Genomic DNA, 21,852 nt, shown 5'->3' with positions numbered 1-21,852 from the left:
AAATAAGCATAGGTTCAATTTTGTGACCCTGGGTAGCGTCAAACTTGACCCCAGGGGCTTAATTTGAAAAAAACTTGGTAGAGGACTATAAGATGTCACTACATACCAAATTTGGTAGCCCTAGGCCCAATGGCTATGGACAGGATTTGTAAAGTTTTCACAAAATAGACCTTATATAAGCATACCGGGTATGTTCAATTTGTGACCCCCGGGGCAGGGTCACATTTGGACCACAGGGGCATAATTTGAAGAAATTTGGTAGAGGACTATTAGATGTCTCAATACCAATTTGGTAGCCTTTGGCCCAATGGTTGTGGCAGAAAAGATTTTTTAAAGTTTTAACAAAATAAGCCTTATATAAGCATATGTTCAATTTTGTGACCCCAGGGGCAGGGTCAAAATTGACCCCAGGGGCATAATTTGAAGAAATTTGGTAGAGGACTATTAGATATGTCTCTACATACCAAATTTGATAGCCCTAGGCCTATGGTTATGGACGAGAAGGTTTTGAAAGTTTTCACAAAATAGGCATTATATAAGCATATGTTCAATTTTGTGACCCAGGGGCAGGGTCAAATTGACCCCAGGGGCATAATTTGAATAAAATTGGTAGTAGAGGACTATTAGATGTCTCTACATACCAAATTTGATAGCCCTAGGTCCAATGGTTATGGACAGGAAGATTTTTGAAAGTTTTCACAAAATAGGCCTTATATAAGCAAATTTTCATTTTTGTGACCCTGGGGCAGGGTCAAATTTGAACCCAGGGGCATAATTTAAACAAATTTGAAAGAGGTTCACCAAGGAACATTTCTGAGAAATTTCATTAGAATTGGACCAGTAGTTTAGGAGAATGATGTTTTAAGGAAAAGTTAACGCACGCACACACGCACAACGGACACAAGACCATGACATAAGCCTCGCTGGCCTCTGGCCAGTGGAGTTTAAAACAATTTGTACCTGATGCACTATTCAGCTGCATATGAACTTAGACAAAAATGTCTGCTTAAATTAAATATCACTTAGTTTATTCAACATTTTAAATGAATTACATTTTTATGTTCTTCTAAAGACAGCCAAAAAGAAATCATTCCAAAGACCCGATTGCTTCAATATATCCACAAATCAGTATGTAAAAATTAAAATGCTTAGTACTTACAAGGACTGTTCTGTATCTGTTTTGACAACTACTTTAGGCTGTCCACAGGCCTTCCATGCATACAGGGTGTCCTTGTCGGTCACCAGGCATTTCTCAGCTGCCCCAAGGGCTCCATGTGCACACTTGAGAGTGAAACAATCAATATGACAGATCATATTTATTTGTTATTCTAATAAGACTGGAGAGAGAACCAAAGGAATGTACCATATGGATGGGAAAAAAATATACAGGCTACATAAATTAATATAAGAGGGCCAAGATGGCCCTACTTTGCTCACCTGAGAGGAGTTGGTTCATTCAATCTTTACCAAATGTCAAACTTGACCTAGATATTGTCCAGACAAACATCCTGGTCAAGTTTCATCATTATTTCATCTGTGAGTCATGATCAATATACCTATGAAGTTTCATGATCCTAGGCGTAAGCATTCTTGCGTTATCAACCAGAAACCATTTTTCTAAGTTGAGTCACCGTGACCTTGCAACCATTGTGTGAATACGTTATTTGGCATTGTGACCTTGACCTTTGACCTAGTGACCTGATAATCAATAGGGGTCGTCTGCGAGTCATGATCAATATACCTATGAAGTTTCATGAACCTAGGCATAAGCGTTCTTGAGTTATCATCCAGAAACCATTTTACTATTTCAGGTCACCTTGACCTTTGACCTAGTGACCTGAAAATCAATAGTGGTCATCTGCCAGTCATGATCATTGTACCTATGAAGTTTCATGATCCTAGGCATAAGCGTTCTTGAGTTATCCAGAAACCATTTTACTATTTCAGGTCACCCTGACCTTGACCTTTGACCTAGTGACCTGAAAATCAATAGTGGTCATCTTCCAGTCATGATCAACGTACCTATGAAGTTTCATGATCCTAGGCATAAGCGTTCTTGAGTTATCATCTGGAAACCATTTTACTATTTCAGGTCACCTTCACCTTTGACCTAGCGACCTGAAAATCAATAGGGGTCATCTACGAGTCATGATCAATGTACCTATAAGTTTCATGATCCTAGGCCTAAGGGTTCTTGAGTTTTCATCCGGAAACCATTTTACTATTTGGGTCATCATGACCTTGACCTTTGACCTAGTGACCTGACAATCAATAGGGGTTATCTGTGAGTCATGATCAATGTAGCTATGAAGTTTAATGATCCTAGGCATAAGCGTTCTTGAGTCATCATCCGGAAACCATTTTACTGCTTTGGGTCACCGTGACCTTGACCTTTGACCTAGTGACCTGAAAATCAATAGGGGTCATCTGCGAGTCATGATCAATGTATCTGTGAAGTTTCATGATCCTAGGCATAAGTGTCTTCAGTTATCATTCAAAAACCATTTTACTTTTCGGGTCATCGTGACCTTGACCTTTGACCTAGTGAACTAAAAATCAATAGGAGTCATCTGCGAGTCATGATCAATGTACCTATGAAGTTGCATGATCCTTGGCATAAGCTCTCTTGAGTTATCATCCGGCAACCATCTGGTGGACGGACGGACCGACATGAGCAAAACAATATACCTCCTCTTCTTCGACAGGGGGGGGGGGGGGGCATAATGAGAAAACTGCCCCCCTCCAGCAGCCATGTTATTCAACTGACCGGAACCATTTTTGAACTCAACTCTCGTATCAAGGAAACAAATGTTCTGAGCAAATTTCATGAAAATTTGGTAAAAAATGTGACTTCTACTGTGTTCACATTTTTTCACTATATACATATAGAGAAAAATGCCCGCAATGGCGGCCATGTTTTTCACCAATCCCGGCCATTTTCAAACTCGTCAGAGATATCAATATAACCAATGTTTTGACTAACTTCCATGATGATTGGGCAAAAATTTGACTTCTAGAGTGTTTACAAGCTTTCTCTATAGCCAAATAGGGAAAACTGCCAATTTATACATAGAAAAATGCCCTGCCCTTTGGCGGCCATGGTTTTTCACCGATCTCAACCATTTTCGAAATCGTCCGAGACATCAATTGAAGCAATGTTTTCACCAACTTTCATGATGATTGGGCAAAAAGTGTGACTTCTAGAGTGTTTACACGGTTTCTCTATAGCCAAATAAGGAAAACTGCCCGCCCACTGGCGGCCATGTTTTTCAATGGATCGGAACCACTTTTGAACTCAACCATGATATCATTAAGACAAACATTTTGACAAAGTTACATGAAGATTGGGCATGAAGTGTGACTTCTACGGTGTTTACAAGGTTTTTCTTTTTTTGACCTTATGAATTTGTTTTTAATCTGGCACAACCCAGTTTCGAACTCGGCAGAAATTTCATTGGGACAAAGCTTCTGACCAAGTTTCATGAAGATGGAACAAGAAATGTGGCCTCTAGAGTGTTTAAGAGCAAATGTTAACGGACAGACGGACGGACAAAGACGGTCACAAAAGCTCACCTGAGCAATCAGGTGAGCTAATAAAAAGGGTATGTTAATTTAACTTGCTACCACGGATAATATAGATATGGTTACTTATATATTCTTTCATTAAGGTGCACTGATGCATTAATGTTTATAAGTAAAAAGGAATGGTTCATATATGTACCTGTGCTGCCGCCTTGCCTCTTCCCATCTTTAGGTCTGTACGTACAACTATTACCATCTTGTATTCGCCATCATCTTTAGGGCTTGGAGAATTGTCATTTAAATCTATCTGTCAAATGAAGAAATAAGTGAGAGTTAAATATAACCAACTACTAAGCAAAATGTTCTCCTAACAAAGGATATTTAGTAAACTTGTAAGCTCCTTCAGGTTTTCATTTCTTCTTTATGGTTGAAGTGCTATTACTATTGCATCCCCCCCTCGGTGAGGCTGTGACCTGGTCTATTGAAAAGGGTCTCACTTCCCTCAAGATAAGCCAGTATATTTTATGATATGATCCTATGTTACAATTCTCTGTAGATAATGTATGCGACTCTTTACATTCTAATTAAGACCCCTAACTCCAACTAGTTAAGCAGTACATGAAATGTATACATCTTCAAACTCAAGTATCTAGCATTGCAACCTGAATTATCATAGGATAGGGGTTTCCTTAGTTGTCAGTTATTATCATAATAGCTCATTAATATAAAAGAATACAGTGTTCATGTTTAAACCCTGTGATCATTACAGTTTACCTGGTAGTGTCCCGCCATGTAATAAGCAGACCAATACCTTTCTATCTATCTATCTTTCTTTATATACTTTCTAACTCGCCTTGCGGGTATTATTGACAGGTACGCAGTCAGTGCAAGATAAAAGTGAATAAGTGAGAAAGATAAAAGTATGTTCGATTAATCATGCATGGTGAAGTGATTTAAAGTTAAAGCTGATAAAAGCATGTCTCTCGAGTTCAAGGGGCAGAAGGGGAAAGCAGTGACCGCTTAAACCCTTCAAGATCAGGATGTAATACTGAAGTGGCAGGGAGGTTGTTCCACATCACAATAGCACTTGGGAAAAATGAAAACTTATAATAATTTGCAGTGGTATGGATCTGTCTGAAAGAGAGGGGGTGCATGTGACGAGTGAATCTGGTGGATCGCTCAATATATGATGGTAGCGGCACGGCTACTAAACCTTGAACAATTTTGAAAAAGATTATTAATTTAGTCATTTCGTTTCGTCTGTCTTGTAGGGTCTGCCAACCAAGTTCCTGTTGCATGGAGGTGACACTGTCATATGGAGAATAATTATGCTTGACCTAGCGGACTGCTAAACGCTGTACATTTTCATTTTTTTGTATATTTTGTAAAGTGTGAGAACTCCATATGGAAGAAGCATATTCAACCTGTGGTCTAACTATTGTCTTGTATGCCAGCTGGCGAATGTTGGAATTTCTTGTCTGTATGTTCCTGCGTAGAAAACCAAGAGATTTATTAGTGTTATTTGTAATTCTATTTATATGGGTGTTCCAGGAAAGGTCTTTTGAGATGTCCACACCTAAGCATTTTGCATTGTCAACAGTTTCTAGTATTTGTCCATGGAGTCTGTAATTAAAAGAGAAGTTTGATTTATTTCTGGTTATGTTTAAAACTTGGCATTTACTTGGGTTGAACTCCATGTCCAAAGATGTTCCCATTTAAAAGATTGTAGGACAAATGTTCCTTAGACAGTGAGCAAAATGAACAAAAATATTAACAATTAATTAGACCAATCCACTGACAAAAATGTGCCCAAATAAAATTTATTGGCTTATGCAAGGTGCCGGTACCACAGGACTTTTTCAGCTATGTGTGGGACAATCGGATGTCAACAAACCATCGCTTCGGGTAACATTTTTGATAATTTCTTCATTAATTAAAAAACATTTTCAAAAAAACAAAGACGAGAGCGCGGTCATTGTCAAAATACACAAATGTGTTAGGTTTGCACAAAAATTAATTTAGTATTTAAAGTATAAAGTCGCGCCTGTTAAAATCATAAAACGCGACATTTAAAGTTATGGTAGCCAGAACTATAGAGTGAACTGCCGTGTAAGACGACACGATTTTAATTTTTATACAAGTTTGATGTGCAAAATAAACACTATTAAGTGATACGTATCGTATTTTCCAAAGAGCATATTTCTATACAGTACGTTTGCAAGTAATCACTTAAGTTCCTCATTTACTTGCCATCTAGTATTTCGACAAATTGCCCCATAGGCATTATCAAATGGTTACGAATTGTAAAAGGGGCGAATCGAAATATAGTTATTATTATCTACACCTCTCGATTAATGGCAGCCTTTCTAGATACCAGTGCGAATGATCGGAACCTTCCACGAATTAACCATCCGACAACAACACCTATTCCAACCCCAACAGACACAGCGGCAGCAGTAGCCATAATATGCTCTTTCGCTATCATCGATATTGGTACGATTTGTTTGACAACGATTTTGGTAAAAGGTCACGTAAGTCGGATCGGTCCGCTATTGCTCATTTAGGCTCGATTGGTCATTGTCGGCTCGGTACTGCTTACATGTACCCCGGGTACTCTTAAGTATATTTACATGTACCCCGGGTATGGTAAATATACTTAATCGTACCGGTCGATTTTAGACTGTACCCGAGTTATATTCCCGCCCAAAATCCGATGTCGTAAAACGCGCTACTGATTATCTAAAAAAGACTTCTCTTTTAACAAAACTGCATCAACATGCTTTTTGAGTATTAGTTTCGATAATATAGAGGCCATCTTACAGAAAATTTACATACATGTCAATATAATAGATTTCAAAAAGTAGCCGACAAAGACCGATTTAGCGTTACATTTCCTGGGTACGTTTTAGTATATTTACCATACCCGGGGTACATGTAAGTATACTTAAGAGTACCCGGGGTACATGTAAGTAGTACCCGAGCCGACAATGACCAATCGAGCCTCATTTAGTCTATCAGCTAGATGGGTTGGGGTGTACCACTCAGGGGGGCAAAACAACACCTATCTTACTTAATTGTATGAAGAAACAAAATGTGTGATTACAATCTCACTTGGGCAGCTATAAGTTATTATTGAGCTGTTTCTATGGCAATCGTCAGGCTTTGACTAAATAGCTAGTTTAGCTATAGTTATTCAGCCAATTACCCAACATTGAGGTGGGCGTGTACCAGTAAGGGAGGCAAAACAACATCTATATATCTTGGAAGATGCATGCCAGTAGCATATGAAAATGGTTGATAACAGTCTGGTACTGGCAGCTTTTGGTATTTTCTATATCCCCCACCACTATATTGGGGGACATATCGTTTTTGTTTGTTTGCCCCAACGTTAACTTTTGCCATAACTTTTGCAATATTGAAGTTAGCAACTTCATATTGGGCATGCATGTGTATCTCATGGAGCTGCACATTTTTAGTGGTAAAAGGTCAAGTCAAGGTCATCCTTCAAGGTCAAAGGTCATATATAGGGTGGCATAGTGTTTCACAAACACATCGCTTGTTTTTCCTTTGAAGATGGGGGCATCAGTCAGCTTAATTTTCATAATTTTGTTAAGGTTTGGGATGCACAACTAAGAAAAAGCACAAACCGAGTCAGTATAACTTGATTTGTAATCAAATGGTACAAACACTTTGGCCTTCAATACCGTACATAATGAAAATACATAATTATATTAGCTAAATAACATTATTTTGCTAGTGGAAAGACTTAGTTTAAACCCCTTAAAACTGATTGTTTCATATGTGTGTGTACATATTGAGAAAAATATAGCTTAAATCAATGAACTGAAGCACACTGCACCGACATATGTACACAGAATATCAATTTAGAAAAAAAAACTATTATAATATAAGAATTATGTGACTCTACACAGTTTAGCCATTAATGGGACATATTTCGTTGTACTTAGTGACAACAACAGGAAGTTATCAAAACAGTGTTATGAATTCCTCTAATACCGGAAACATACTTAAGAACGTGTACCTGTTTAAACCACGTGTAGGCAATATTTGTGCAAAATACAATGATCTGAGCTTACTTTTTCTTGTTAAGCGCACGTGCTCTGTCTTATTGTATGTGGGAGTAAATTAGAGTGTGCTTTTATATTTTGAATGTTCATTTTTTGCTTCTTGGGTTGATATTAATATTTTATGTGGCATCTACTGCGTCATTCTTCCTTCTTGTACTTGTTTTAAAAACTTGAACAATACATACAAGTTTAATAAAATGTGTTGATTATGTTCATTTCACCACTCAAAATGTGCAGCTCCATGAATACACATGCATGCCAAATATGAAGTTGCTATCTTCAATATTGTTAAAGTTATGGCAAATGTTAAAGTTGGGGCAAACACACAAACCAACGGACAGGGCAAAAACAATATGTCCCCCACTATAGTAGTGGGGGACATAAAAAATACCAAAAGCTGCCAGTACCCGACTGTTATTAACCATTTTCATATGCTACTGGCATGCATCTTTCAAGATATATAGGTGTAGTTTTGCCTCCTTACTGGTACACCCCACCTCAATTTTGGGTACTTGGCTGAATGACTAATTGGGTCATTGTCGACCAAAAATAGCTTGAAGTCATCCTGCTATGCTCATTGGGTCAATGTCGACCTGAAATGGCTTGAGGTCACCCTGGGTGACTGGAAGCCGATTCATGTTACCCTGGGGTGACTTCAAGCCGATCTAGTCACCCGGTTGGCTTGAAGTCACCTCAGGGTGACATGAATCGGCCTGAAGTCACCCTAGGGTGACAAGAAGCGGCTTCTAGTCACCCCGGTTGACTTCAAGCCATTTCAAGTCGACGATGACCCAATGAGCTCCACTATTCGGTCGAACCGACCACAACACTTGCCAAACTCCACGACCAGACTACTGGGGAAGCGGAGGATCTACTACTTGCTCCTCATTGTTAATATATATACCGGTAGTGCATCTCGAGGCCCGGGTGAAAGCAAAACTGCACCAAGTGCATATTTCAAAATTTTACTGGAGAATGTTAAAAACTGTTTCAGATTAAAAATCAACAACGAAGGCTTTATAATTTCAAGTTTGATTGAGAATATTATGTTGTAATCACGTTACAAAAACATGTTTGAATTTTCACAAACTAAATAAGTATCAACTATTTGCTTTAGAATCTTTAGTTCCATCGAAAATGAATCAAGATCTGAAATTAACAATGATGATTATTAGATCTATAAAATGATAATTAGAGAAATGATGCTATACTATCCTCTATCTCTCCCCAAGTCTTTGGGTATGAAATGTTCATACGAAATAATATGACACTTTAACTAAAGTTGAAACAAAGATTGATAACGATAAAAATGGGAACATTGGAGCACACTAGTCTACTCCCTTATAAAGTAAGAAGAAATTTGAACTTTTAAACAACAACAATAAGCAAATGTCTTTGATGTGGTCAACTATATGAGTCTTTGTCAATAATCTCATAAACTTGTATTTCTGCCACTCTGGGGCAATTCTAGCCCTTCCTGATCGTCTGACTGGAGTGCACAACAGGTGTGTTTGCGGGGTTATGCGGATTGGTGTCCCGCGACTTGGCCCTGTGTCCACGGAAACGTCTACTGGTCGACTGTCAGGACTCGGAGGCTCAGTATAGGCTAGCTGACGACGACTCTGCAGCAGGTTACCTCGGCTGGGTGTCTCACTGCTGCTTGTTGTTCCCGTACTGGGTGACACAGTAGGTTTAGTAGCAGAGTGTGTTGGAATCCCAATGTTGGTTGCAGCCGGCGTAGATCTGTTTGCATGTGATGGGATTACTGCTGGTGTGATGGATTGTGGGATTTTCAGTTGTAGCTGCAGGTAGTCTGAGTGCTAGGTCACTATCAATAGACAGCCGTCGTGGTGGTAGTTGAACGGGGACATACTTCCGTAGGAACTTCCTATTGCGAAGGATTACCCGTCTTGAGCCATCAAGTCGTACCACATACTGGTCGAATTGGCGAACTTCAATTACTACTCCAGTCTTGTCCCACTTGCGAGGATAGAGTTTTGCAGGCGAACATTATCTCCCACAGCAAGAGGTGGTGATCTCTGATTGTGCTCTGACAGTTTTTCTGCACACCGCATGTGCCTGCTTCGCAAGGCTTCTTCACGGGCCAGTGATATGCTTAACCAAGTTTCATGCGGTTTATACTTTACAGGTGGAATTGGTATGAAGTCTCAATAGGACGGCAAAATATGCACATGGCTGGAGAGAGTTAGGTATCCCTGTCTGGTGTGTTTCTGTACTGAAGCATGGCACGCTGGAAGGCATCTGTGTTTATGTCACCAGTGGAAGTTGTGTTATCCATAAGGAGACGCTTCACTGTCTTTACATCGATTTCGGCCCCACAGTTGCTGTGTGGGAAGGCTACGGAGGATAGGCGATGATGTACACCCCAATCACTCAGGAATTGACAGGTGGCTGCAGCATTGAAGTCAGGGCCACCATCTGAGGTAAATCATCTGGTATTCCATATGTCACAAAGATACGTCTAAGACGAGTATTAGTGTAATCAGTCCTTGGGCTCTGTTATCTGCCTGCTCTACAATGGGCCAGTTAGAATAACGGTCCACTACAACAAGGAATGATGCCCTTGGTAGCTTAAATAGTCAGCAAATAGGACACCAGAATGGATACTCTGGACTTAATGGAGGTACTTGTTGTGCGCTAGGATTTGATGGTGCACTACGGTTGCATGGGAGGCGGAAAAACTACAACGGGCCGAGGCATGGTCAGGGGTGATAACCCCAAAAAGGGTTAGGGTAAGGGCGGGTGAGGGGTCTGGTTAGGGTTAGGGTTGGGTTTAGGCTAACCCAAACCCTAACCCGACCCCTAACACTAACCCTAACCCTAACCCTCTAACCCCCCCCCCCTTGCGCAATATCATACCATGCCTCGCCCGTTGTCGTTTTCCGCCTCCCACGGTTGTATTGTTGGCAACTGGTACGATGAGCCGTAATGGCAGGTGTTATTTCTGTCCAAAATACTGATGTCTTTTCCCTAGCAACCACGGAGGTGACACTTTGATGAGCTGCGTGCAGAGCCTCGAGTACTTCGTCTCTCAGTGATGGTGGTATGACAACATGGTCTTTGTATAGGATGACGCCATCGACTGTAGATAGACCTTCACGGTACTGAAAGTAGTCTCGGAGCGATTCTGGCAGCTGGTGACGGTGCTCCGGGATGTCAAATTCGATGATTTCGGTCAATGCTAGCATGTCTGCAGCGCTAGCTGTGGCTGAGCAAACTATGTCCCAGGTGACTGATCGAAGGATGAGAGCATTGAGGGATGGAATAACACCTGCAATGACCCATTCATCTATTCATCGACCAGTCATAAGAGAGCTGCGGCTAGCAGAGGTTGAATCGATGTGTGTTTCGTCATCTGGCAACATCAGCTTTTCTGCATCACTGGTTGGATGACGTAACAGGCAATCAGTGGCGCGATGTTTGACACCTGGGATGTGAACCATACGGAACCTGTAGCGTAGCGTTTTTTCTTTTAAGTTTCTTATACGAGTATTAGAGATGCCCTCAAGGTATCGGTCTGTGAATATCTTAAGAAGAGGCTTATGGTCAACAGCGATGATGAGGTCTGCGCAGCCTAGGACGAAGTGCCTGGCCTTGTCAAGGGAATCTGCGACGGCAAGTGCTTCACCCTTAACTGGTGCATAGCGAGACTCTGCTTGATGAGTGAATCTGCTGCCAACGAATGTAATCTTCCATCCAGATGGGCAACAAAAGGGCTCCTTCTTTGAGCATACGCAGTGCTTTTGAAGGAACCAGAATCCAATACCCGGTTTTTGACCAGTCGGTCGCCAGACATGTGGGTCTTTTGGGGTCAAAGATACGAACATCCTTTTCTCTTTCGCTGGCGATCAGTAGTTTTGACTCATCGAAGATGGCCTGTGGATGAACATACCAGTTTAACGGAGGGCCAGGTTTCAAAAGTTCCCTTAAAGGTAGCATTCTTTCGGCCATGCTGAAAGCATATGATACCTGGTTTACTAGACCAAAACAGGAACGCACATCTGTAATGTCCTTTTGGTGTGGGGAAGTTAAGGATGGCTTGTAAGTATATCTGGCACGGTCTTACATCGTTGCGTGTTATTTCGAATCCTGCAAATTCCACAACATCAGCTCCCAACACAAACTTTTCTGGATTAAGTGTTATGCCATTTCGACCGCAAATGTCCAGCCAGTGTACCGCTTGAAAGAAACTGTCCTCAAGATCAACAGCCCATAGCTAAGCATCGTCAATACATTTGGTTTTGTGAGGGATGTCTGGAACAATCTCACCATAGCGTCGGGTGTATCCATCAATCGAAGCACTGTAGCCCTGAGGGACTGATCGTGCTTGAAGAAAAGGTGATGGTGTGTGATATGTTTCACGTGTGCCATGAGCATTAAGGACCTGCAGAGCAACAGTGCGTCTTTGCTGTCCATTTTTCTTTGCACACACAACCATTTTATGGCACCAAGTGGCAGGCTCTCCAATAGGGACGGGCTCAATGACGCCCAGTCGCACGTCTTGGTCAAGACCTGTCTTGACTGCATCTCGCCAGTGGATTGGAACTGGTACCAGTGTGTGATAAGCAACTGGTTTATCGTTGGGATCTACCAGAAGTTTCATTGGCGGACTGTACATCAGTCCAAGTGTTTGATGTTCACATGAGTTAAAGGTGCCTGCTTTGTAGAACTCAAGGAGGTACTGTTGCAGTTTGACACGATTCTCTTCTGTCGGTGAGCATGGTAATGTACTAGGTGGAGCTGGCCGTAGCTGACGGGCAGGGCATCCACATAGAGCTTTGTCTTCACCATTCAATGCTGCAGCACTGTATTGTTGTGAGGCATGGATTTCCGGAAAGCTGTCTGTGATGATACCAAGATTGATACAGGCTTCTCGACTCAGAAAAAGTTTGTCCGATGAGTCGGTAACATATGTTATCTGCTGGTTTCAACTTCTTGACCACTAGAGTCCTTTCTCGACATCCGCAGTTATAGGGCACCGATAATTTTTAATGCCATCATAGTTCGCTGTGTGCATGCGCATTGTCACAGGGATGAGGTCGGATTCACGCAATCCAAGGCGATGTACAACTTTGAGACCGACAAGGCAGCTCTGGCATCCGGTATCAGTCATAGCCGGTATCACTGTAGCTAGAGACGGTTTGGGAAGATTGATGCCAAGTGCCAAGTAGTCATCTGGAAGAGCCTGTATAGACACTTTTTCGAATGGTTGAAGCTGCTTAGAGCTTCTGCGAATACAAGTGTCGGAAAGATTGTCATAGACATGATGATCAAGCGGGATGCTGTGTTTATTATTGTTTATAGTGTTCACATCCTGATGCTGTATTTGAGAGGAATCTACAGTACATAATGCGTCAAACAGAGCACGTTCCTTGTCAAAGTTTTTAGGCTGAGTGTGTGAAGGGCGCCTTGGATTGTCCACACTACGGCACACACTCTCAAAGTGGTGTTCACATCTGAATTGGGCACACATGTGGCAATAAGCTGGGCGTTCCTATGCAGTTCTTTTCTTTCGGTGGCTCCGTTTGCCACAGTAGGAGCAAGATTCTTGGGTGTCTCTGCTGGACTGTTGCTGCTTCTTGTAACTGGTGGCTGCTCCAACAGCATGGGAGTCTAAAAGTCTCGAAGCTGACCTTTTTCCTGCTTCATTGGCTTCCACGAATTGGAACATTTCCTCTAGCGACATGATCTGGTTTTGATCACCAAGTAAGTCAAGTTGAATGTCAGGGTCAGCAACACCTCTTGTGAGAACATCACGCATGACTGCTTCAGTGTAATTAACTTTGACTGCACAATTGTTGCTGTCAATAACAAATTTACAAATGCCAGCCTGTCCTCTCAGACGTGCACCAAAGTTGCGGACATATTCATCGCGATCTTGTCTCATGTTGTGGAGTGTCACTCTTGCCACCATTGTGTTTTCTTCACGCACTGCTAGCTTACGAATTGCTGCAAATACAACCGATTGTCCGTTAGTTTGCCACCTGTTGTTCTTGTAAGGTCCCTTCGCAAAGGTTCATCGCAACATTCTAACAACTGGATCACTTTATATCGACCATCCAATTTGGTGGCAGCAACATTATCATTCCAGCGTGAAAGAAAGTAAGCCCAGTCCTCGCTGGATTCAGCGGCGGTAACTGTATACGCTCGACTTTCTCAACTCTGACTGTTTTGGCAGGTGCCAATGTGTATACGGCGCTGTGGGCAGTTATGAGTGTCCCTTATTTTCTAGACAAAAACATGGAAGAGGTGTATATTTTAAGAGGGGTGGGTCTGAGGAACAGCATTCAGATAGATGTAAGTTGCGTATGAAAATGATCTTGATCATCAATAAGTATCAACTGTTTGCTTCTGGATCTTTATTTCCATCGACAATGATCAAGATTTGAAATTAAAAATGCTCATTATTAGATCTATAAAATGATAATTAGAGAAATGATGCTATACTATCCTCTACAAACAAAAATTGTATTTGAAAAAAAATGTCACTCAGACCCTTTTGCACTGAAATTTTACATTTTGTTGTACTATGTTTTAAGAGCGAAACAGTTCTAAGTGGCTTTCAAACCAACTTCAATGACCAATTTACAGTATTTAATATACACCCATTACATTTGGTAATGGGAGCTATAAAGGAGTCACTTTGTCTGTCTGTCTGTCTGTCTGTCTGTTTGTCTGTCTGTCTGTCTGTCTGTCTGTCTCTCGGTCTGTCTCTCTGTCTGTCTGTCTCGAAATTTCTTCCGATCTTAACCAAACTTGGTCAGAAGTTGTTTCTAGATGATGTCTAGGCCGCATTTGAATACGGGTCATGCCGGGTCAAAAACTATGTCACGGGGGTCACAACGTCCGTTTTTAACAGAAAGTTTGTCCGGATCATAACTATGTCATTTATCTTTAGATTTTTAAATGACTGTGTACACTTGTTTACCATCATTGGACGGTGTGTCGCGCGAAAGAATTACGTCAATATCTCCAAGGTCAAGGTCACACTTTGATTTCAAAGGTCAAATGATTGTCCGGGCCATAACTTTGTTTTTTATTGTGGGACTTTAAAATTATTTGGCACATTTTTCACCATCATTGGACGGTGTGTCGCGTGAAAGAATTAGGTTGATATCTCTAAAGTCAAGGTCACACTTTGAGTTCAAAGGTCAAAAATGGCCATAAATGAACTCGTCCGGGCCATTACTTTGTCTTTCATTGTGAGACTTTAAAATCATTCGGCGCATTTGTTCACCATCATTGGACGGTGTGTCGCGCGAAAGAATAAAGTCTATATCTCCAAGGTCAAGGTCACACTGTGAGTTCAAGGGCAAAAAATGGCCACAAATGAGCTTTTCCGGGCCATGACTATTCCGTTCATAGTGAGATTTTAAAATCATCTGGCACATTTGTTCACCATCATTGGACGGTGTGTCGCGCGAAAGAATTACGTCGATATCTTCAAGCTCAAGGTCACACTTTGAGTTCAAAGTTCAAAAATGGCCATGAATGAGCTTGTCCGGGCCATAACTATGTCGTTCATTATGAGATTTTAAAATCATTTGGAACATTTGTTCACCATCATTGGAAGGCGTGTCATGTGAAAGAATTACGTCGCTATATGCAACGTCAAGGTCGCACGTTTAGTTCAAAGGTAAAAAATGACCATAAATGATCTTGTCCCGGCCATAACTATGTCATTCATTGTGAGATATTGAAATTACTCTGTACATTTGTTCACAATCATTGGACAGCATGCAAAATATTCTGTGTCAATACAGCATGTGGGGGTATACGTCACGACTGTGACAAAGTTCTAGTTTTATATAAAATATTTTTCCTATATTGAAAATGATCATATTGCAAAAATGGCACTTAGAACCGTTTTGCACTGAAAAAATACTTTTGTCAAATTATTTTTAAGAGCGACAAAGTTCTACATATTTATAATGGTATTTTTAAAATACATTAGGAAAATGTTACTTATAACCATTTGCTCTAATCAGATTGCATAAATATATTGTTCTTATATCTTTTAATAATGCTTAATTCTATATGTCAATTGATGTTATTTTATTCTTAATATTTATTTTTTGCAGTTTGTTTTTTGGTACATTGTATTAACATTTGAGATATTCACACTTATTCTTGTAAATATTTCAAAAAACGGAATGTTTTTTGTTTATTTTGAATTCACAAAGCACACTAAATAATAATAATGTGTTGTTTTTGTAAGTATTTCCAACAATCAGTAACCAGTTAGAAAAGGTGCAATGGTGAAACTTACGTTATAGACACTTAAGTTTTCATTCTAATCTGAAACTTTTTTGGAATTTAAGGTTGAGTTTTCAATGGTTTTTGTAACATTCTATCATTATTTGTGAAATTAATGTATGCTTTGGCAGATATTAAGCTATTGTGTAGGCCTAAGCCACATCATTATACATCGAAATTAATGGCAAAGTAATTAACAATTTTATATATTTAATAATTTAACATCATAATTATTAGTTGATTACATTCTTTATTTTACCTACAGTGAATGGGGTATGTCTTGACCTTTTGATAGAAAGTACACACTCAAAAGTCAAGCACACAACAACAACATCCACCATCATGCAAATGAGCATGATTTGAACATGATGTTTTTATAAAATGTGAAGAGTCTAAATATAATGAGAGTAGTATGCAGAGGCAGAGTAAAGAATGGCGAAAGTGGGATGTGGCTGTGTCACATTTCATGTATATGGTGCCACAACCAGAAAGTATAATGACATTCTTGCATAAAGCATTTTCAACAATGAAGCATGAATATACATGAAAATGTCTTATACCACTTACTTTTGCGATTCCATTAAACAATTATTGCCTTCATGTTAAGGGCATTACACTTTTTTATAAGGCCATACAATATCATGTGAATACCATTCAAAAGAAATACAGCATGAAGTTACAATACAATTAAAGATGCATTAGGCATAGTACAACATGTACGTAGCGAACAGCTAATGTCATTGGCGAAAATTTCAAGTCAGGTCGCTGTTATCTACGGAAAGCCTACTACTCGCCACATCTGCCGCATCTGCCGTATCTACGCGAGAAAGAGTTGTATAATTTATGTAAGAGGTTTAAGTTCTTCAACTATTTTCATTCAGAAATGGAAACATTATGTGACTATCGTGTTAAATTGAATATTTTTGAACGGAGCTTATATAGAAAAGAATCAATAAACAATGTTTGTATTATACGTGTCGCGGAAGAGATTGTTTATGAATGATAACAATAGTCCACTATCTGCTGCGTCTTATTGACGTAGTAGATTCGGGAAAAGAACGCAATAGTATAAGGTTACGCTTGTTTATATTCTCAATTTATAAAATATTGAACAAGAGTTCAACAATAACTTCAGGGATACGATAGACAAGGACAAAATGCTTCATTATCGCTCAAACCGAATAAATAAAAACAATTAAATATAACAATAATTATCTGTTTCGTAACCTCTTCCATGCTTCTACAGCGGGTTTAATTTTGATATATCTGGGAAACGTTGTTTTGTTCTCAACATATAGCGGCGATCTTTTGTATTTATGATGATTACAACGCAATAGAAGAAGGTTAAGCGTGTTTATATTCACAGTTCTCAATTAATAAAACGTTGATCATGAGTTCACCAATTACTACAGGTATACTATATACAACAAAGATTTAAGGTAACTGCAATTAAACAATTACACATCTTAACATTCAAATCATGAACACTTTAAGGCGTTTATTCTTCTATTAGGTAGAGGTCATAACATGGCTCACATCTCTTTAAAATTCGTTTAATGATACTAGTGGTATAAGTGTGAATTTCTAAGTAAATAAGGTCCTTCTGAGCCTGAGGCATGGACCAAGAGTGTGTCACAGCACTCTTACTAGACTCAGTAAAGTTAAACTACTTTTGAACTTAGCTTCAATTAGGGAGAGCTCATAACAAGGCAAATATCTTTGAAATTCATTTCAAATTAAACTAGCTTTTCTGCAATTACGTTTCCATTTGTTTTTCAATAGGCTTTATAGTTTAAAGAGTTTTCATGTATAAATAAAACATAATGTCAAATAGTGATTCAATGCTTAATAATGTTTAAAAAGAAGTTAATCATAAATGTTACGCTTTAAAAGAATAATTAAAGAAAATTTAAAAAGATACCCAAATTCAGTGCGAAAACGGTCTAAGTGAATTATTGTATCTTTTTTTTTCCTTAGTTTTCATCAGTAACAAAATATTATCTGTGAGGTTTTCAAAAAAACAAATATATTATTTTTTTAAATGTATTCCTCAATTTTGCTAAAAGTTTCGATTATAATTTTTCTTGACATCAACAACCTGACTGTGAAAGGGCTCTAAGTAGGCCATCAGTGCACATAGAACCTTTTCGCACTAAAAATATATTTAATTCAACTCAGAACTTTAGGAAAAAAATCAATTTTACTTTGTATTTGATTGCCTGGAAAAATGATTTTTTAACACATGATGGGCATGGGTGTTGCGATACAAAATATACAAAAAGTCGTTTTGTGAAAAAATTTCAGAGTTGTTTTGCCCTGGTGTTACGCTTTCACTCCTCGATTTGGACGCCGATCGTTTGGAATACCAGCATCAAATAATGTTCATAACCCGATGGAGTTACAATTAAACTGCTTGTATATATTAAAATAACAAATAATTTAAAACTAAAACTATTAAGGGTAATCGACTTTATAACACTTTTTCTATTTATTAGTAAAGGATAAGCCAATCGATAAGTTATTATCTCAAACGATACCGACAATGAAAATAGTAAAATGATTTTGGTCTCAAATAAGTGTGTTGTGTTTATGCTCAACATTTAATCAGATGCCTCTAAAATTGGTTCATACACATTTTATTACACAAAATATCTGCATAATTCACTAAACTTATTATCCGGTACATATAAATAGCATAAATAATTGTGTTTGAATTAGGACAAAGCATTGGACATCCATATGATCTGCCTATAAAGCACGTACATTGATTATTAATTTATAATATTTATTTTATGCTTTTCGGTGGTTTATAGAGAAATATCAGTGAATTAAAACTCATAATTTCACTGTTTCAAACAGTGAAAATTATCAGTGAAAATTATCGATAATTTTCACAGTTAACTGTGAAATGACGTCATTTTTTTCGACAAAATGACGTCATTATCCCAGCGAAATTATTTCGTTAAACTCGTTAACACTGTATATAAACTGTGAAAAAAGCATAAAATAAAAAGAAAATTTGTTGGATTTGGTGGAATATCGATTTTAATTCACTCGTGATTATTTTCTATGATCACTCGTGAATTAAAATCGATAATCCACCGAATCCAACAAATATCCTCTATGTAATTTAGATGTTGATTTTGAGCTGCATAGATCATTTCGTTTAACCCATTTATGCCTAGTGGACTCCCCCATCCTTCTAAATTGGATCAATTAATTTCCAAACTTAGGGATGCCTAGTATATTTAGTTCTATATTTAGAAAATTTCTTACAGAAATTACTAAAGCAAACAGCGCAGACCCTGATGAGAATCCGCATCATGCGGCGTTTCATCTTGGTCTACGCTGTTTACCAAGGCCTTTTTTCTAAACGCTAGGCATAAATGGGTTAATTAACATTTCAAAAGAATATGAATTGGAATAACAAGCTTTATATAGCGTCAAGTTGTACAAAATGGTTAATTGTTTCTTTTATATATTAACAGTAAAGAACGCCATCCGAATACTATACGACGACGATGCGTCACAACGCAATCCATTGTATTTTTATTGGGTTCAAATGAGAGCTTCTGCTTGTCTACCAAGAAATTGTGCTTTTAATTGTAACTTTCCACCATGCTCATGTTTATAAGAAATGAATTAAAAAAATAAATAAATATGTTTTTTTTAATGATACAAATTTTATGTGCTCTTTCAATTATTAAAATGTCCATTGTAAAATACATATAAGCTCAGTTGAATTATCCGAAGGGATATTAAAAAATTATAACTCTCTGATCATACTCCTTTAATTGACGTTTCGGCATAATGCCTTTATCAAAACATTGGAAATTATATGTTAACTACATTTTTACGTCTTTTGACTGCACAATTTAAATAACAAAGAAAAATGTTTTTAAACGTCAAATGACGTTGTACATGATGACAAAAAATATATTTAGTTCATTCAAATCCGATTCACTTATTCTTTATTATACATGAATCTATATACCAAAGTATATCGTATTACTTAATCCGCTATTAAGCATTATATTACGCGAAAGGCATTTATATCAGACTGATCTTTCCGCTAGCAAAGGCTGACAGTAAAGCGTGTATTTACACTGTTGTCATTATAATCTGACTTATTTAGTTAAAAGAAATTTGCTTTTATAAAATACAATTGCGTTCATGTAACAATGGCCGAAGGTGGTTCTCAGGATTTGACAGCGTTGCGTGAGGCGCTTATTCCTCACAAGCGGACAATACTCTCCACAACCGTCGGTTTGTTGGACGATGTTTCATTTCGCGACATTCATTGTATCTGGTGTCAACGGAAGGGAAGGAAGCGCAAGGGCGACTACTACTGCCAGGACTGCAAGATTGGCCTGTGTCTCTCGTGCGCTAACGCCCACTTAGATGAGGTGAAGATGAACCGTCACAGCGTCTCCATCATTAGCAAGACATTCATGGTGTCTCCTAACCAGGGACCGTTTCCCGAATTGACAGAAATCGGTACAATCAAGTTTGACGTTGAAGCTTGTATTCGCGGGTCAGCGTTTCTTCCAAATGGCGAACTTGTCATTACGGATTTTACGAACTCCAGGATACGCGTTTACAGCGCGGATTACACCCGTAAACCTCTTTCAAATCTTTTAGTTCCCAAACAAAACAAATGGGACGAAGAACGCCCTAAACCGGTATGCATTGCTGCAATAAATGCGAACGAGGTAGCTTTTACTGCAAACAATGGCTGCATATACATTGCCTCCATTGGGAAGTCCATGGTGATGCAAATAAAACGAGTAATACCAGTTATTAGCTTCGATAAAAACTTTGGCGAGTGCCTCGGGCTGGCGTTCAACGACGGGGACGACTGTTTGTACGTCGGATGCTCCTCGGACATGGAAGGCGTTTATATCAAGGTGTTTGGTCTGGACGGTGAGCTGAGACGGATTGTCATGGAGAACATCAACGAGGCCCCGAATTTTCTGAAGTTTGGACTAAACAAAACAAAACTTTTTGCAGCTGACAGCGACAACGTAAAAGTATATGGCTTGAATGACTTCAGTGTCGTTGAAGATTACACCGAGTTACAGGCACAAACGAAAGACATAATCGTCGACAAATGGGGTTATCTGTACACGCTTGCTCTCGAAAGGCGCTTGTTTAAGACGCCCGGAAGTATATACCGACTAAACCCGGATTCGGGCGTTACCAAGGTTACGGCTTTACCAGATACACCTTCGTCTGCTGCATACTGCGAGAAGACGGACGACGTTGCAGTCACGTTCGCCAAATCTAGATATGTCTACTTATACAAACTGAAACTGAGAACTTTCCAAAAACAGTTTGGAAACGACCTGAAGCCGTATGATAAAACAAAAGGAAAGACATAAGAACGTTCTGACTTTAAGGCAGTTTAATATATGTGTATATATTAGGGCTAATTGAAGATCGAGTCAAATCTTTATTTAATTGATGACACATTTATTTATTCACTTTGTTCGTTCATGGGTTTGTTTGTTTGTTTGATTTAAACGTATATTTTTATCGGTAAAATATTTATAAACATATGTGGATCTGAAAGGCATAAACGTTTGTGTCAATAGCGCTGTTAATGTTACTATTATTGTGTCATAGCGCTGTTAATGTTACTATTATTGTATTTATGACGTAACTTTTTCCTTTTGTTTCAATTCTTGACCTTCACGGGTATACATTTACTTATTGGCTTTGTTATCGATACAAAGAAACTTTTATGCTTTTTTGATTTAGTTGAATAGTCGTGTTTTGTATTCCGTTTAGGGTGGGCGAGATTGTTGACTGGTTGAATAAATGAGTGTCTGTGCGTTTTTGTCGAATACAATTTTATCAGACGTCAACACGTTGTGTCATACGCTGTATTTATAGAAAAAGCAGATAATATCAGGATATATTTTAAAATAAAAACATGCCTAAACGTAAATTAAACAAAAAGAAG

The 21,852-nt window shown here is 38.8% G+C and overlaps 1 protein-coding gene across 2 annotated transcripts in view; it reads right to left on the bottom strand.

Annotated features, from left to right (window-relative positions):
- The window catches only part of LOC127853393 (peptidyl-tRNA hydrolase 2, mitochondrial-like), a 15,210-nt gene extending 9,068 nt beyond the window's left edge, over positions 1–6,142 (bottom strand). The window contains exons 1-3 of one of the 2 annotated variants that reach the window (XM_052387916.1): positions 5,897–6,142; positions 3,722–3,829; positions 1,160–1,281 (exon numbers count right to left, since the gene is read on the bottom strand). In XM_052387916.1, the coding sequence (XP_052243876.1) occupies positions 1,160–1,281; positions 3,722–3,829; positions 5,897–6,007 (341 nt within the window). In that variant the 5' untranslated portion in view covers positions 6,008–6,142. Of the gene's footprint in view, positions 1–1,159; positions 1,282–3,721; positions 3,830–5,866 lie in introns of both variants that reach the window. The other variant, XM_052387908.1, reaches the window with a different exon arrangement.
- Positions 6,143–21,852: the final 15,710 nt, after the last annotated feature.

The sequence above is a fragment of the Dreissena polymorpha genome, chromosome 1 (genome assembly GCF_020536995.1).
Source record: "Dreissena polymorpha isolate Duluth1 chromosome 1, UMN_Dpol_1.0, whole genome shotgun sequence".
NCBI lineage: Eukaryota > Metazoa > Mollusca > Bivalvia > Myida > Dreissenidae > Dreissena > Dreissena polymorpha.
The sequence above is the reverse complement of the archived record's forward strand: the minus strand, read 5'-3'. Positions and strand labels throughout refer to the sequence as shown.